Source organism: Podarcis raffonei, chromosome Z (assembly GCF_027172205.1).
Source record: "Podarcis raffonei isolate rPodRaf1 chromosome Z, rPodRaf1.pri, whole genome shotgun sequence".
NCBI lineage: Eukaryota > Metazoa > Chordata > Lepidosauria > Squamata > Lacertidae > Podarcis > Podarcis raffonei.
The window spans coordinates 21,390,366-21,403,308 of NC_070621.1; the positions used below are offsets into that span (position 1 = coordinate 21,390,366).

Genomic DNA, 12,943 nt, shown 5'->3' on the forward strand with positions numbered 1-12,943 from the left:
GAGTATTAAGGACATAAGAGCACAAGAGCTTGCTGGCTCAGAACAAAGGAGGCCCATCTTGCCCAGTATCCTGGTGACAGACCAGATGCCCCTTATGGGAAACCCGCAAGCAGGACATGAGCACAAGAGCCCTCTCCCCTCTTGTGGGTTCCAGAAACTGGTATTCAGAAGCACTGCTGCCTCTGACCACTGAGAAAGTGCACAGCTGCCATGGCCAGTTGCCATTGACAGCCTCCTCCTCCTAGTCCAATCCTCTTTTAAATCCCTCTAGCTTGGTGCATGTACACCAAACATAATAAATAAAAACGGACTCCCCCATTCCCCTTCCAAGGGCCTCTGTCTTGTCCTGCCTTCTGAGCAACTATCTCTCAGATGACAGAGGAGAGGTCGCTGCCAGTCCTATGGGCGTCCTTGGCAAAAGGGACACTGATGGACATTCATCTCCCACATCCTTCAGTTCAAGGTTTGCCTGTGAGATAAGCCACTTTGGATGGTTGAGGCACAGCATGCAGGATGCTGCTTCTGATTGGGGAGCAGAAGGAGGCCAGGGACGCATTTTAAAACTTGGCCAGTGAAAGACGTGCAGGCCTTGTGGCTTTCACCATCTGGAGTCCAGGAGAAGGGCTGGCTCCCCCCCCCTTATTTCTAAGGCAGCAGCAAGGGAGAGATTGATACCCTGCATGCACATGTGCCCAAATTTCATTCACAGCTACAACCAGTGATCCAAAATGGGATCCCTGGCCTCAAGGCAGACATCCCTCACAGTAACCCCACATCCCTGAGATTGTAGCAAATAAACAGGTCACCATTTGTCTTGGGGACACAGCAGTTGAAGGTTTGCAGTGGTGCCCCAAGGAGACCAGGACAGCAGGCAGCTCCTGCCCCTCCTTACATCCTCTGCTTACCCCAAAATGCCGTGACCAATGCATATGATGGATCAGCCTTACTATGTAAGAGGGGGAGGGGAACCCCTGGCTCAAAATTAAGCAAACTGAGCTTTCCTCAACAGGCAGCGTTCGTGCTGATGCAGTTTCCAATAAGTCAGAACAAATGAGGGATGCAAGTCTCATCACGGCTGACACAAGCCTACGCATGTGACCACATTTGCAACCCACGTCTTGTGCAACCACAGTTCCCCACTCCCCCCGTGGGATGGGCTGGGAGAACGGTGCCCCCTCTCTCCCTCCCTCCCAGGGAGGCTGTCCCAACCCATTCCCATCTGCACTTATATCAGCACTGCAGTCCTTGAAAGACTAGGAGACATCAAGATTTGTCAGCATGATGTCTCGGAGCATCTCTGGGCTCCTCCGCCTTGGGCTGCCTCAAGCACACAGGGCCAGAGCCCAGGTTATCTTTGTGACAACTGATTGCAGTCCGGCACTGGCTGGCCTTCACCTGGGGAGATGCTTCAGTACCAGCCACAGGCTTCAATATGTCCCTGTGGGGGGCACAGGGTAAGTCAGGATCGTAACTAAATTCTTTGCTTCCGTAGGTCCCATTGGAGGAAGGGGGTGTGGATGCTAATCTCACTGAATTCAACAGGACTTGCTTCTGAGCAGACACATATAGGATTGCACCGTTAAGCCACCTTTCTAGGTCTTTATGATGGAGTGCCTTTGCTCCAGCTGTGAGGAGGTTGTAGCAAGATGCATGAATGACAATTTCTTTGAATACAGCTATGTATGGAGCCTGGGAAAGAACAGATCCTTCCATTGGAACAACCTCACCTCTCTACTGCTCATCTTTTCTTTTCTTTTCTAAAAAACAAATCAACAAAACTCTCCTGCCTTTCTCCCATATTGGATTAATGGTACCCACACATTCAAACTGAAAAACAGTATTATATAGATGATAGATAGATAGATAGATAGATAGATAGATAGATAGATAGATGATAGATAGATAGATGATAGATGATAGATGATAGGTGATAGATGATAGATGATAGATGATAGATGATAGATGATAGATATAGATAGATGATAGATGGATAGATTCCATACGTTCCACTAAAGAATGATTGACTGTTCTATCACTCTAAAAATCATACCTCTGGAACGGGAATAGGGGGTCTCCTAACAACTCTCAGCATCCTTAACAAACTGCAACCCCTAGAAGCCTTTGGGGGAGTCATGACTGCTTAAAATGGTATGGTGCAAATGACATGTTGAATGCCTCTAATCTTTCTGCACAGATTGCCAGTCTTCAACCCTTCACACTTCTCTACCGTTATCTCAGGCTTTCACACTTGTGATGCAACAGGCCATGTGCAGCCTGTGCGGCAGCCCCCCCGCCATGGTTTGATAAATCTCCCTGCTTGGGACATGCTGAACTGAGAGGGGGAGATGGTCAAGGACCCAGCAGGACAAAACACTCGGCAGCTGCATTTGGCATGGCAGGTTAAAACTTGCCTGGGCCTTCATCCTCTGTTGCTGCCCCTTAGGCCACAGTCATACCACATTTAAAGCATGATGATACCACTTTAAAAACCCATGGCTTCCCTCAAAGAATCCTAGTTTGTGAAGGGTGCTGAGAGTTGTGAGGAGGTCCCTATTCCTCGCCCAGAGCTACAATTGTCAGAGCTCCCTTGGAAGAGGTCTCCAACAAGCCATTTATAGGTGGGGATATTATTATTATTATTATTATTATTATTATTATTATTATTATTATTATTATTTATCATTGGCTGCATCAGTATTGGATGTGAAATTGTTTTCATATAGGTAATTGCTTTGCATGTGCTTTTATTGTACTGTGAAATCCCTTTGAGATGCTTCATAGGAAGCAAATGAAAACAAGACTTAATTACCGCTGCCACCGTCACCGTTGGGAGCATTTACTGCAACAATGATAATATTGATCTTCTCATGTCTGGAAGCATCCTAACTTTATTGAATGTGCGCTTCCCCCTCCCACAGATCTACTGAGAAAGTGAAGTTAAATTTTATTAACCGGGATGGAGATAAATTCTCAGTCACCGCTAAAGAAGGAGAAAGCTTGCTGGAGGTGGTGATGAATCAAAACATCGACATCGATGGCTTTGGTAAGTGATGTGACCCTTTCTCTTTCTTTAGCCTTAAGTCGTTTTCCGCACCTCATGCGCACTCCCATCACCGATTTGCTAAGTGGTAACACATGGCGCTAGTAATGAGCCAGACCCATCCTGACATTTCTTATGAAATGCTTGTATTCTGACGCATTTCTCCCAAAACCAGCTTAGATCCAAATTGAGAAAAAGAACAGCCTAACTGTGTTTTAAGGCAGTAACATGTATACAGATCCAGTTACTGTTTTTATTAATTTATTTCATAAAATGTGTATAGCACTTGGTTGTAAAAAAAACAACACACCACCTTCAAGTCGTTTAGAAAATGGAGAAAGCCATAAAAGATAAGTAAAACAGCTAAAGGCAACAATTTAAATCATTAAAAAAAACATCAGCAATAAACAAAAATCAGATTAGAATACACATCAATGCTCTAGATATATAAGTAGTCTTGTCCAAACAAAAATGTCACACCAAAAAGAGCACAGCAAATGTGCTTCCCTGATATCAAGTTGCAGGGAGTTCCAAAGTGTATTTGGCAGGAGCTAGATACTAGTCAGGAGAAGCAATCTAGTTGTTGTTATCATCATCAATTTTATTTATTTATACCCTGCCTTTCCCCCTGAACCAGGATTCAAAGCAGCTCACAAAGATTAAAGCAAAGTAATTAACCTATAATATAATCATAAATAATGTAAAAACAAATATATTACAGTGTAGATAGGTAACAACAGCACAGCACGATTTAAAGGCCATTTCCTTAAAAGCAGTCAGTTGCTAACAGCATGCTGGAATCAAACACTATTTACTCTTCACAGCAGTCTTCTATAAATAAACTCAGTCCCCACTTTTCAGGCAAGCAGTCCATGCGTCAGGCTTTCAAAATGAGCCCCACAAATGGACGCCTCTCTTCTTACACTTTTCTCTCTTACCTTCCTGTTCTACCCCCACATGGTTTGGGTGGGTGGGAGACTCTTGTATTGTATGGCTCTAGCCAGATGGAACTCTGTTCTGGCCCCTCTCAAGTGTGTACCATTGCCATTCTAAGAGAACAAGGGAGGCGTTCGTGGTGAACGCAGGCACCTCTCTTTCTGGAAGGAAACAGCACTGGTTCAGAGGGTCCAAGTGCCATGCAACGACCGACTTTCTTTTACTTCCTTTTGACTCAGACCTGAAACCCCTAATTGGACACCTCCGTAGCCATCACACATGCACACACACACACACACACCCCGATACCCACACACCATACCAGTGTGTCCAACTTATTTATTCAGATAAATGAATGAAAATAATTGCACAAGCAAAACCCACAAAGCTACCCAACTAGGTCAAAGATTCCCATTTTCTCTCAAACACTATATGTGCCAATGCAAGTCTGTGTTATGTGGTCTTCCTTAGAGGCAGCAGGAGCCAGTGGTGGCACAGGGTTCAGGGTGTTGGACCAGGGCCTAGGAAAAGCCAGAGTTCAAGTCCCCACTCAGCTACAAAGCTCACTTGGATAGTTCAGTTGGTTAGAACGTGGTACTGATAACGCCAAGGTTGCAGGTTTGATCCATGCATGGAACAAGTGCATACTCCTGCATTGCAGGGGGTTGGACTGGATGATTCCAGCTCTACAATTCTTTTATTCTATGACTTTGGGCCAGTCACTACCTCTCTGCCTGACCTACCACACAGAGTTGTTGTGCCGATTAAGTGAGGAAGGGAAAGAACCATGTATGCCACTTTGAGCTCCTGGACAGAAGGGTGATATATAAATGCAATAACAAATACTGGTAAATGAAATACAAATCTGTTGCTTTCTCTGCCGGGGTGTAAGGAAGAAGAAAATGATGTGTTGTAATAAGGCAGAGCCAGCAGGTGGCAGCAAAAGCAGGTGCAAGTGATGTACAGCCTACAAACGCTTCTTTTTCAGCAACCTCAGGGAGGGAGGGAGGGAGGGAGGGAGGGGGGCTATCCATTCATGATTTTAGCCAACAAACCTTATGGGATGTAGTAGCAACCCTCAGCAATTGCTCTTCAACTACAGTAATTTAGGTTTGGGGACACTGTTTGTGCACATTGTAATCTCCGACTGGTGACAGATTTCAGGGGTTCCAGCATTTACTCAGGGTTCTGTTTCCTTGGAATCAGGGTCAGCAGAGACTGTGGTGTCTTTAGAATATCAGATCTGGCAAGTGTCCCTATTTTCCAGGGACCTCCCTGATTTACAGAAAGCATCCCGGTTTATGATTTGATGCTGGAATGTCCCGCTTTTCCTTAGGACGTCCCTATTTTCACAGGAGAAATGTTGGAGGGTATGGAGTTATCTAACCCATGAGCCATCTGAAGGCAGTCTTGTATAGGGAAGTTTTTAAAATGTTTTATTATGCTTTTATATATGTTGGAAGCTGCCCAGAGTCGCTGGGGCAACCCAGAAAGATGTGTGGGGTATAAATAGTAAAATTGTTGTTATGGATGGGAATGTCCCTATTTTCATCAGAGAAATGTTGAAGAGTATGTGATATATGTGTGCAACACTGTAGGTTCTTGCAGCAGATGACTAAGACAAGTATGTAACATTGATGCTGATTCCTTTCCCCCCGAAGGGGCATGTGAGGGGGCCTTGGCTTGCTCCACTTGCCACCTCATCTTTGAGGGCAGCACATTTCAACAACTGGACCCCATCAGTGATGAAGAGATAGATATGCTGGACCTGGCATATGGACTTACTGAGACGTAAGTATCCATACCCTGTTTCTAGACACTGCATATTTGCATGGTGAATTGAACTGCGCAGGATCGAAACTTGAGATGGGGGCAGAATTCTGCATCCTCAGAATCTTAGTTCTAGCCTTTTAAAAAGCAACAAGAAAATCCCCTTTGGTTTCCCTTTAGTGCCAGCTGAAATTTTAGAAGTGGTTCCTCTCCGGGGAATATGGCAGTAAGAATACCTTTATAGCTTGTGGAACCACTGGAAGCAAAATTACTTATGAAAAATGAGGAAGGAGAGGCAGAGAAACAGGGGGATGACCTTGGTGTTTCTTCCAACTCTACAGTTCTGTGATTCTATGAAGGTGGTAGTGAGGTTTACTGCCATGTAGGTGCACCAGTGGCATCATTCTGGCGCTCCTGCCAGTGTGTTTGCACAGTGCTGCCCCCTCCCCCATCTCAATCCTCCTACTTAGCAACAGTGATCCAGCTCCCAGGATGCTATTCTGGCAGCTTTGTTCCATCTGGTGACCTGGTTCTGGCACAAGCAACAATCACAGAATTGCTGGAAGGTATCCTGAGGATGCGGGTGGCGCTGTGGGTAAAACCTCAGTGCCTAGGACTTGCCGATCGTATGGTCGGCAGTTCGAATCCCCGTGGCGGGGTGAGCTCCCATCATTCGGCTCGCCAGAGCAGCTTCGTCATGCTGGCCACGTGACCCGGAAGTGTCCTCGGATGGCGCCGGCTCACGGCCTCTAGAGCGAGATGAGCACGCAACCCTAGAGTCGGACACAACTGGCCCGTACGGGCAGGGGTACCTTTACCTTTATCCTGAGGATAATCTAATCTAGGGTTGCCATACGTCTAGAATTTCCCGGACATAGCTGAGATTTGGCCCTTGCAGTCGGCGTCTGGGATTTTAAATCGCTGAAATGTCCGGAAAAATCCAGATGTATGGCAACCCATGTCAGAAGTGAAGATTTCTGGCAAATTTATTTTAAAATAGCTCAAAATGTCTTCTTTGGCAGAAAGAAAGAAAGAAAGAAAGAAAGAAAGAAAGAAGCAGCTCAACAACTTTGCCCCCCCCCCCAAAGCGCCACAATTCTTGAGTCTAGATTTTCAATTTTTGAAATATGGCAACCCTAATCTAATCCAGCCCCTTGCATTGCACGAATATGCAGCTGTCCCACACAGGGATTGAACCTGCTACTTTGGCATTATCATTTCCATGCTCTAACCAAGTGAGCTAGAGATTAAGTGGTGAGATTAATGATCAGTTGAAGCTTGAGTAAATAAAAAGGTTTGACTGGAACAGCTGAAGAGATTTTTTCTTACCAGTACTTGTTTCCAACTAGAGGAAAAAGCATAGGACTATCAATAACTGTAACTGTAATTTGGTTACGTTGTTCAACAACAACTGAAACAATTTCCACAGCTAAAAGGTAAAAGTAAAGGGACCCCTGACCATTAGGTCCAGTTGTGACCAACTCTGGGGTTGCAGCGCTCCTCGCTTTATTGGCCGAGGGAGCCGGCGTACAGCTTCCGGGTCATGTGGCCAGCATAACTAAGCTGCTTCTGGCAAACCAGAGCAGCGCACAGAAACACCGTTTACCTTGCCACCAGAGTGGTACTTATTTATCTACTTGCACTTGACATGCTTTTGAACCGCTAGGTTGGCAGGAGCAGGGACCAAGCAACGGGAGCTCACCCCGTCGCGGGTATTCGAACTGCCGACCTTCTGATTGGCAAGTCCTAGGCTCTGTGGTTTAGACCACAGCGCCACCCGCGTCCCATTTCCACAGCTACACATACACAAAAGCTTGCTTTCATTTGCCAAGTGTATTTTTTGTCATTTTCATACTGCAAACTACCCCATGATCCTCGGATGAAGGGCAGCATATAAATTCAATAAATAAATAAGAAATAAAAGCAGCACAGCGTTGTTAAAAGCCCTTTCCTTTAAAATAAGTCAGTTCCCTAAGGCCTTTTGGAATAAAGCAGCCTTCAGCTGTCGGGCAGAAGCAAAGTTGGGGGGAGCTGCTTCCTTGGGAAGTGAGTTCCGAAGCCAGGGAGCCAAGAAAGCACACACAACAAAACCAAGAGATGTCTGGGTCTGTTTTTGTCCTTTATAAGGTCTCGTCTAGGCTGCCAGGTGCGCGTGAAGAATTGGATGGATGGCCTCACGGTCCAGGTTCCCACAGATGTGTCAGACATCAGGAGAGAACTGGAAGTGGAGAAGCAAACCAAGCAATAATAGCTGATACAGTGTTCTCCTGAATGCTCTTCCTGCAATGCAATCATTTCAGGCTTCATGTTTCTTGAACATTTTGCTGTTGCTTGCTTTTCCTTGTGACTTCTTGAGATGCCTTCTGTATTTAAAACCTGCCATGTGTACTGAAGTTTGATATTTGGCATGACATATGTGGGAACTGCCTAGCATGCCCCTGATACTTAAATGATAGTCCTGGGGTCCTTATGTCTCTGAACCTCATTTTGCTGGTCTGTAATACATATGACGGTGAAATGGTTGCAACTTTTTGTTAACAATGCTGGTGATTCTTACTGTGAGCAATGCGGGGAACTGCCAAACTTTATCAGCTAAGGTGATGTGCATCCCAGTGTTGTGGTGTACTATGATACGCTTTTGAGCCAGTTCACAGCAGCCTTGGCTCTTTGACTAATCACAAAAACCCTGCGTCTGTTGCAGGAGGGACCAATAAATTGTTTCACTAAAAACCAACGTATATAAATATAATTTTAAAAGCTGGTGAGCTTTAGAAACCTTTCTGCTGCTTGTATCTATGACTAGTCCTCCTCTTTAATAACTGTTTGTTTCTTCATTGTGTGATTTTCACAGTACAGTCAATATGTTTTAGTTTGTTGTTCAATGCATTTTCCGTTTATGGTTAGCCACCTTGAGCAGCTTTCTTTTGGGAAGATGGGATATAAATATTTTTAATAAGTAAACATCAAAATGCGGGTTTGAACGTGAAAATTATTATTTCACTACAAAGACCAACAGCTTTTTATTATTTGCTTGTTTGCTGAGATATTCATATATTATTGATATGCTTTTCTAATAGGATTCCGTATCAACAAAATATAATCAAAAATGACACAATAAAGAAAAATCTCTGAAATACAAAAAAGTCTTTAAAAAAATATTTTAGATATCAAAGAATCAACCAAACAGCAACAACATAAAACAATTCTATCCTCTCCTTCCGAGGTTCCTTTTATCTTCTCTTTTCCCTGCATTTTCTAAGTTCACCTCGTCTATCACAACTTTTATATACTTTATTTATTTCTTACTCTGCTGGAAGTCTTGCCATCCAGCTCGGTAAATTGTTTGCTTATAACACATTTCCATATATTCCATAAAAAAATATCCAGTCCTCTTTATATATTTAGTCATTTGGTTTCTAATTCTAGTAGTCATCCCTGCTAGCTCTGCATATTCTAACAGTTTAATGTGTCATTCTTCTATCATTAATACTTTATCTGTTTTCCATTTTTGCATTAATAGTACACGGGCAACCGTTGTTGCACATAGAAACAGATTTCCCTCTTTTTTGGAGACTTCCTTTGTTATTAACCCTAAGAGCAATGCTTTGGATTTTTGGGAAAGGATTTTTAAAATGCTTTTTTTAGTTCAGTATAAATCATTTTCCAATAATTTTTAATTATGCTACACTACCCAGCATTCTACTCCATTCTACTCCATATTTGCAAAGCTTTTTTTATTTCTTTCCAAACCCGTACATAGTTATCACTAAATATATTATGATTATTCACCATTAACCATATTTTCTAGGTATTTTACTTTCCCCCCACTCTTTATATAATTTCGTTGGCCCACTCTTATACCCCTTATTTTTTTTATTCCTTATATTTTGTGTCAATACCTCCAAAATCAAAATAAACAATAACGGGGACAATGGCCACCTTGTCTAGTTCCTTTCATGACTCCACCCCTCAGAAATAATGTTATTTACAATAATATTTGCTCATTGTTCAGTACATATTGCTTCTATCGCCTTTCAAAATGTTTTCCCCAAATCCATTTCCCTCAGAACTCTTTTCATAAATAGCCAAGACACGTTGTCAAATGCTTTCTCCACGTCCAGAAATATCAATGCTGCTTGTTTTTCATTATGCACTTCTAGGTATTCTGTTATGCTTATTATATTTTTAACATTAACTTTTATCTGTCTGCTGGGGGAAAAGCCTGCTTGGTCCATATGTATTATATCACTCATAGTTCTTTTAAGTTTATTTGCTGACACTGCTGCGAATAATTTATAATCGCAGTTTAGTAGTAAGATCGGACGAAATTTTTTGGGGATTTGTCATGTCGTCATCTTGTTTTGGTAGCAAGGTGATATAAGCCTCATTCCAAGTCTCTGGAGCTTGTCCTGTTTCTAGCACTTTGGACAGCCATGGACAGCTAACTTGTTCCGGAATTTTTTGTAGTAGTCCACCAAGAGCTTTACCCAATTGGGGCTTTACCCAATTTTCCCTGACTTATCACCTGATGTACCGTATTTTTCACTCCATAGGGCGCCCTGGACCATAGGGCGCACCTAGTTTTTAGGGGGGAAATAAAGGGGAAAAAATTATTGTCTTGGCTTCCTCTTTAGCCACACACAACCTCTCCAGCTGGGAGAGGCTGCATGCGGCTTTGGCAGAAGCCAAGAAGCGCTCCGAAGGTTTTCAGATAGCTGCCTGAAGCCCGGGAAGTGCAGCGGGAGTTGGCACTGCACTCCCCGGGCTTCGGGCTGCAGGCAGCTATCTGCAAGCTTTCGGAGCCTGGCAGGAACTCCCGCAACGCTCTGAAGGCTTGCGGATAGCTTCCTGAAGCCTGGAGAGCGAGAGGGGTCGGTGCGCACCAACCCCTCTCGCTCTCCAGGCTTCAGCGAAAGCCTGCATTCGCTCCATCGGACGCACACACATTTCCCCTTCATTTTTGGAGGGGGAAAACTGCGTCCTATAGAGCGAAAAATACGGTAATTCCAATTTCAAATCATTGAAACTGGCCTATTTAGTTGCTCTATACTTTCTCTTGAAGTGTTGCCCAGCTTCCTTTCCTCTATATACCGTAGTTCTCCATTTGTTTGAGATCTTATTTTTCTTTCTCATACAAATCTGTGTAAAACCTTACAAATTCCTGTCTTATTTCTTTTGGTTCATTGATTACTCTTGGTCTACTCTTTTTGTTAAATTGCCAGGCCAGCAACTTTCCCGGTTTATATGCAAATTCGAAGTTATTTTGTTTTATAATCTTAAGACCACCAGCCTTTTATTATTTGTTTGCTTGCTTAATTATACATTTTACTACATTTACATTTTATCTGTCCTAAATCTTCCCACATTCAGCTTTATTGGATGTCCTGAAGTTCCGGTGTTATGAGAGATGGAGAAGAACAACTCTCTCTCTCTCTCTCTCTCCACTTTCTCCAAGCCATGTACTGTTTTATAAACATATGGCCATCTGTCATGGATGCATTAGTTGAGATTCCTCCATTGCAGGGGGTTGGACTAGATGATCCTTTGGGGTCCCTTCCAACTCTTTGATTCTGTCATGTCGCCTCTCACTCACCTTTTCTCTAAACTAAAAACCTTTATTCACCTTTTCTCTAAACTAAACTAAAACGTCCCAAAATAGATTTGTGTAATGGCGTTATGATATTGGTAGCTTTATTTTCAATTCCTTTCCGAATGGAATTTGCCTTTTTCACGACCACCATGCACTGCATCAACATCTTCATCAAGCTCTCTGCAATGACCCCCAATTCTTACTCCGTCACCTTCAGTTTAGTCCCCATGAACATGTATATGAAATTAAGATTTTTCTTCTTTGCATTGAATTCTATTTGCTATTTTACTGTGTATTCATTCAGTTCCTTTTTTAACCAGGGCTTTGGATTTCGACTGTGGCCTTTCAGCATGGGTGGGATATTTTAATGCAGTTTATGCACATTTGCATATGTATGTGCTTGTTTTCTGTTTATTGTTACTTGTCTCAAGTTGCTGTGGCAAAAAAAGAAACTAATACATTTAATAAGTAATAATGCTATCGATTTGGGAGGACCTCCCCAAACCCTAGAAATTATTGAATAGTAGGATTTTAATTGGGATATGGATAAAAGTACAAGCTGCAGAGCTGTGCCAGACATGGGATACCTGGGCTGGTTTATGCAAACTAGCCTGGCTGGCCCAGAGAAGAACAAATCTGTAAACATGACAAAAGGTGTTGATGGGCCACCTGAGAGTAATCCTTTGGCCTGGGGAGACAGATGTTGCCAAGGTGTGTGTTTGAAGGGACAGGAAAAGACAGTTTTTGAGGAAGAAAACACTTTGGGAAGAAGGAGGAAGAGAAAAGACCGGGATCCACATTGGGCAGGTTGGCTGAAGGCTGGCTGAGAGAGATGCCTTGGACTCCAGGGCTGCAATGCTGTGGAAGACAAGGGAACAAGCCCCTCTTGAGATGACAAAGCAGTAAGATCTAGACTCCCTCCATGCAGCCTGAAGGTGTAAATAGGTGACTAAACCATATTTTTTAAAGCTATGACAGTCTCCATCGTGTCTCAAGTCTCCTCAAGAACCACAGACCCTGAGTGCCTAGAACCCCATGGGCTCTTTCTACCGCTCAGCAGAGAGGGGGGGTGACACCCAACTTTTGTAATCTTGATTTTTAAACCCCCTTTTTTGGTGGGGGAGGGCACAGGGCACCACTGACCTCAGCATCTAAACAATGCAGGAATGGAACAATGTGACAAGCACAGGATTCTTGCAAAGCCCCATGAGGACTTTGAAAACCCCGAATATGAGTGGTGTATTAAGCATCTGGAGCAAATCTAGTTTCCGCCTCCTGGACATGATCCCTCCACCACTTTTAGTAAACATGTGAGAATACGGCTCCCTAAATTATTTGTTGTTCTTTAATAATATGACAACAGTTTGATGGTTCATGTGCAGCTGGGAGGGGCAGGGGACATTCAGACCCTGCCAAAACTCCTTGTTTGGGCTGAAGTCAGGATGACTTTTGAGCCAGTTTGATATCTTTCTAGATGCTTGGAATACATATTTAAAAATTTCCTTCCAAAGAAAACTTAACTTTTCATTCTGTTTACTCCTATCTTGAAAACGGGGATTTGGAACATTTAGATAAGGAGATTCTTTCCCACTGTCAAGAATCTTCAC

General features: G+C 43.4%; 1 protein-coding gene across 2 annotated transcripts; it reads left to right on the top strand.

The window, feature by feature from the left end:
- The first annotated feature begins 1,228 nt into the window (after positions 1–1,228).
- LOC128406273 (adrenodoxin-like) lies at positions 1,229–8,407 on the top strand. 2 transcript variants are annotated; one of them, XR_008328448.1, is made up of 5 exons: positions 1,229–1,454; positions 2,919–3,043; positions 5,638–5,767; positions 7,874–8,358; positions 8,390–8,407. XR_008328448.1 is itself a non-coding variant. In XM_053373524.1 (4 exons), exons 1-4 carry the CDS (start codon positions 1,279–1,281, stop codon positions 7,992–7,994), a joined length of 552 nt encoding a protein of 183 aa, XP_053229499.1. In that variant the 5' UTR covers positions 1,229–1,278; the 3' UTR covers positions 7,995–8,376. The 2 variants fall into 2 exon arrangements, 1 of the variants encoding a protein (XP_053229499.1); XM_053373524.1 differs by lacking the exon at positions 8,390–8,407 and having other exon boundaries at positions 7,874–8,376.
- The last annotated feature ends 4,536 nt before the right edge of the window (positions 8,408–12,943 follow it).